General features: G+C 52.2%; 1 protein-coding gene across 2 annotated transcripts; it reads right to left on the reverse strand.

The window, feature by feature from the left end:
- Nucleotides 1-1,407: 1,407 nt before the first annotated feature.
- FFAR2 (free fatty acid receptor 2) lies at nucleotides 1,408-4,072 on the reverse strand. 2 transcript variants are annotated; one of them, XM_054711288.1, is made up of 3 exons: nucleotides 3,978-4,072; nucleotides 3,493-3,569; nucleotides 1,408-2,989 (listed from the first exon to the last, which is right to left on the reverse strand). In XM_054711288.1, exon 3 carries the CDS (start codon nucleotides 2,980-2,982, stop codon nucleotides 1,993-1,995), a length of 990 nt encoding a protein of 329 aa, XP_054567263.1. In that variant the 5' UTR covers nucleotides 2,983-2,989; nucleotides 3,493-3,569; nucleotides 3,978-4,072; the 3' UTR covers nucleotides 1,408-1,992. The 2 variants fall into 2 exon arrangements, with proteins under 2 accessions (XP_054567263.1, XP_054567264.1); XM_054711289.1 differs by having other exon boundaries at nucleotides 3,493-3,574; nucleotides 3,978-4,043.
- Between the last annotated feature and the right edge of the window lie 282 nt (nucleotides 4,073-4,354).

Raw genomic sequence — 4,354 nt, forward strand, 5'->3', positions numbered from 1 at the left:
GTTTAGAGGTCCTTATTGTGGAGAAATGAGTTAGGTAGATGGAACTGGGATGGGGGAGAGGATACAAAGCAGGTAATGGTATTATATGAGTTCCTGAGAGGAAACTTTTGATGATAAAGAAACCCTGCAGGTCTCTAAGCAAGAGAGTAGGATGTTTTAAGCCCCCCGTGGATGCTGATAACTTTGAGTCAGGACTCAGCCCACATTCCCTTTCTAAATCCAGTCTCTATTCATCAATCTAAACAGGATTAAACAGGATTATGTCACTCTCATTACATCTTTACCTTAAAATGTTCCTGTGGCTGTGGCCCCTGTGGCTCAGTGGTTGCAGCGTCAGCTCATGCACTGAAGGGTCATGGGGTTGATTCCTGGTCAAGGGCATGTACCTTGGTTGCAGGTTTGCTCCCTGCCACTGTTTGGGGCGTATGTGGGAAGCAACCAATCAATTTCTCTCTCTTTCTCTCCTCCCCTCCTTTTACTCTCTGAAAAGCAATGGAAAAAATAGCCTTGGGTAAGCATTAACAATAATAACAACAACAAAATGTTTCTGTGGTTTCAGATTCATCACCTTCCCCCTTTGCTGCTGAGTCTGGTTCTTTACCCCATTTTTGCCCTCCCTCTGCTTGCAAAAATGTTACAAAAACTGTGGACACTCACTTTCAGAGTTTTTACTAGGGGCCCAGTTCACAAATTTGTGCACCTTTAAAGGAACTGTGGGCCACAAGGATGCGGTGGGAACAGGGGTTGGTCTCGGCCCATCCTCCACACCCCAGCCCGGCCCCTTCTGCTGCAGCCCCACCCCCATCTGCTGCTGGCAGCCCCGCTCCTGCCACTTCTCCCACATGCTGACGGTGCCAGCAGCAGGTGCGAGCAGTGGCTGCTGCCCTGATTGCCCCTCAGGAGCAGGGGAAGGTGGAGCCCTGAGGGGCCACCAGGGCTAGCAGCTGCCGTTTACACCCGCTGATGGCACTGAGTGATCGGGGCTGGTGCTGGGCAGCAGCAGTGGATGCAAGCAGCAGCTCCGGCACCGGCAGCAGGTGTGAGCCCCGGGTGGGACTGTGGCACACAGGAGCAAATAATTTTCAGTAACCACCAGAGGCTCGCCCCAATGACAGCAACAGGTGCCCCACCTTGGTCTGGTGCCCCTGCTCACCTGCTCTGCCATTCCGCTGCTGCCAAAGCCTGCCATGTTCCACACACGCCCCCTGGTGATCATAGCAACCAGTTGTTCAGTTGTTCCCCCATTCGGTCTATTTGCATATTAGCCTTTTATTATATAGGATTTTCAATCTGCCAGACCAGGCTGTCTATTCCTGTGCTAGTCAGTCCTGAGCTCTGTCTGATGGGTGCCACGCTGTATCCTGACCTGTGTGGGGTGCCATGGAGGGAGAATATAAGACCCAGACCTCAAGAAGTTCCCAGTTTAATGGGGGAGACAAGATACACACACGAAGACAGCGGGAGCATAGTTACAAAGCAGCAGGTCTGATCGATACATTAGAAATCTAAAGCATTAGCGACCCAACCAAGCCCTCAGCCCCTCCTTCAAGTCCCCTTGGCTCAGAACTTCCCTGAGTCTCCTTTGACCTCATTTAGTATTTCTCTTCCATCTCTTTCCCATTGGCTTCTTTATAGCATCAACAGCTAGGCCAGTGTCTAGGTGTGCTGTCAAAGCTTATAGCAAGATCGCTTTAGGATTCTCTATTCAGTCTGATCATCCCCAGCTACCGACCACCTCACAAGGACTGAATTCGTAATAGCCACCTTGCTTTCAAAGCATGGTCTGATAGTGCTTCTATTCCTAACCATTTCTTCTTTGGTCAGGGAGCTGTGTTCCATTGGGAAGGAAAATTCAATCAGGAAGAAATATCCAGCTGGTGAGAGAGATTCCTATAGTCTCAGTAACAGATTGGTCTAAGGATTCCTGAATCCAGAACCCTCATCTTCTCCCTCTCCCAGCCTGCTCAACCCATATTAGGTGCAGGCACATCCCTAGTCTGTGGTGAAGTCAGAACTCGGTCCTCCTTCTGCTTGACTCACACCCCTGTCCCCACCTGTCATCTCTGTTATCTCTCTGCCTCTGCGTCCCAACAGAGAGGAGCCCTGATGCCGCAGCATCTGAAGCCCTTTTCCGACGGCTCTGCGCACATCTGAAGAAGAGAAGTAGAAAAGCAGGGGGTCCAGACTGGCGTTGAGGGAACTGAATACCACAGCTTCCGCTCGCCACGTGGGGCTTTTCTTTGTGTAAAATCCCACCAGGTGGGACACGTTATAAGGCCCGAAGCACACCAGGAAATTGAGGAGTGTCACAACAGCCAGCCCCACAGCCCGGCGCCGCCTCTGGACCCCGACGTGGGGCTGGGTGAGCATGATCCACACAAAGCGCCAGTAGCAGAAGATGGTGACCCCCATGGGGATGAAGAAGAGGACCAGGCACAGCTCCAGCCGCACAGGAATCACCACCTCCAGCTGCTTTTCGGTGAAGTTCTCATAGCAGGTAATTTCATTGGTATTGGTGGCACTCTCGGTCGAGTTCAAGTACTGAACGATGATCACGATGGTGCAGTGACCAAAGGACATGATCCAGGCGACCAGAGCAGCAATCACCCCATAGATGGGCCGGCGGGACAGCTTGTACTGCACGGGGAAAGCCACTCCCAGGTAGCGCTCGATGCTGATGCCTGCCAGGAGCCACGTGCTGCAGTAGATGCTGCTGTAGAAGCCGAATCCCGTGAGGGCACAGACAATCTCGGGCAGATACCAGCGGAAGTCAGATGCAGCCTCAATGATCTTGAAGGGCAGCAGCAGCAGCAGGAGGAGGTCCGCCAGCGTCAGGCTGAGCAGGAGGATGTGGACAGGTGCAGGGTGGGGCTGGCGGACCCGGCCCACGAAGGCCCGCAGAGCCAGGAGGTTTGCAGGAAGACCGGTGAGGAAGATGATGACGTAGGCCGAGAGAATCAAGGAGCTCTTCAAGTCTGGCATGACTATTCTGGAAGAGGATGAGGAAGGGCAGGGTCAGGGGTCCCCCACTCACAACCTGCAGACCTGCCTCCGGTTCAGGATGAGGACATCCTCTCTGGCAGCTCCCCCTTCCCAGGCCCAGGCCTTCTGCTGCCACCACTGCTTGCTCACAACACCTGCTAGAACTGCCCAGAGCAATTATTGACTTTGCCTGGGGCGGGATATTAACTGCGAGTTATTACGTTTGCCATCATGTGTCTCTGGGGGAGACCAACCCTTGGCTTCCCAAGGGAATTCCCCTCTGGTTTCCCAGCCTTTCTCCTGCTCTGCTCACAGATACAGGAAGTGACTGATATCAGTTTCCAACTCTCCTTAAGTCCCTTCCTCAGTCAGAGATCTTCAGAGAGAAAAGGCAAGCCTTCTCACACAGAGAACGCTGTGAGGACCAGGCCCCCCACCCAGTGCTGACTTGCCACACAACCACCCACACACCAAGGAAGCAGGTGCCCAGTCCCCAACCCATCTCCCTACCTCGTTTTCCTCTCCTTTTTGCAGAACACAGATTCTCCTCCACCGTTTCCTCCTCTGTCCAACACCAGACTCTGGGACTGTACTAAAAAAGGAAGTTAGTTACGCGTGGGGGTGGGGGCAGTAGGAGGATCAGTGAACCAGCACTATTTTGGGGGGACTTGTCCCCCAGAAAGTTAGAGAATATTCAGGAAAACCCGCAGGCAGTCACTGGCTCCTGAGCCTGGAGTTTTGACTGTAAATAGAAGAACTCTTCTTCACGGGGTAATTCAGTTTCCACTTTGGTTATGACCCTCACCACCCACACAGTCTGGCCCCTCCATCCTCCTCCAGGCTTGATGTCCCAGGCCTCGCTTCCTTGCCCCCACACTGGCTCCCGTCTCCTTATATTCAATTCTGACAGATTTCCTCCAGCTCAATACCGTCTCCTCCCAATTCTGAGCCTGCCATCTCTTCCCAGAGCTCAAGCACTAAGTTAGCTGCCTTGCCTTGTCTTCGTTCCGGATAGATGGCTTCTTGGAAAAGAAAGTCTGAAAGCTGCTGGGAAGGAGAAACAGAGCTTCAGCCACTGCTACCGCCCATTTCACACAGGAAAATATTGTAAGGAACCTGGCTGCTAGAAAGCTTTTATACCAGCACAAGTCATGTGACCAGAGAGAGGAAGGTCAGTAATTGAGCACTGTCTCCTCTCCAACCCGAAGGAAAAGGTGCCTGCATCTTTCGTCTCACCCTAGAGGCCCTCACTCAGACTTCCAAACCCAATTCCTGAATTTCTTTTCAATCCTAGGCATTTTCCCCATTTCCCAAATCAGAGTCTTTTCTTTTTTTCTATGCAATTTCTTCTATAATTCTATTCATTCTCAGG

Source organism: Eptesicus fuscus, chromosome 21 (assembly GCF_027574615.1).
Source record: "Eptesicus fuscus isolate TK198812 chromosome 21, DD_ASM_mEF_20220401, whole genome shotgun sequence".
NCBI lineage: Eukaryota > Metazoa > Chordata > Mammalia > Chiroptera > Vespertilionidae > Eptesicus > Eptesicus fuscus.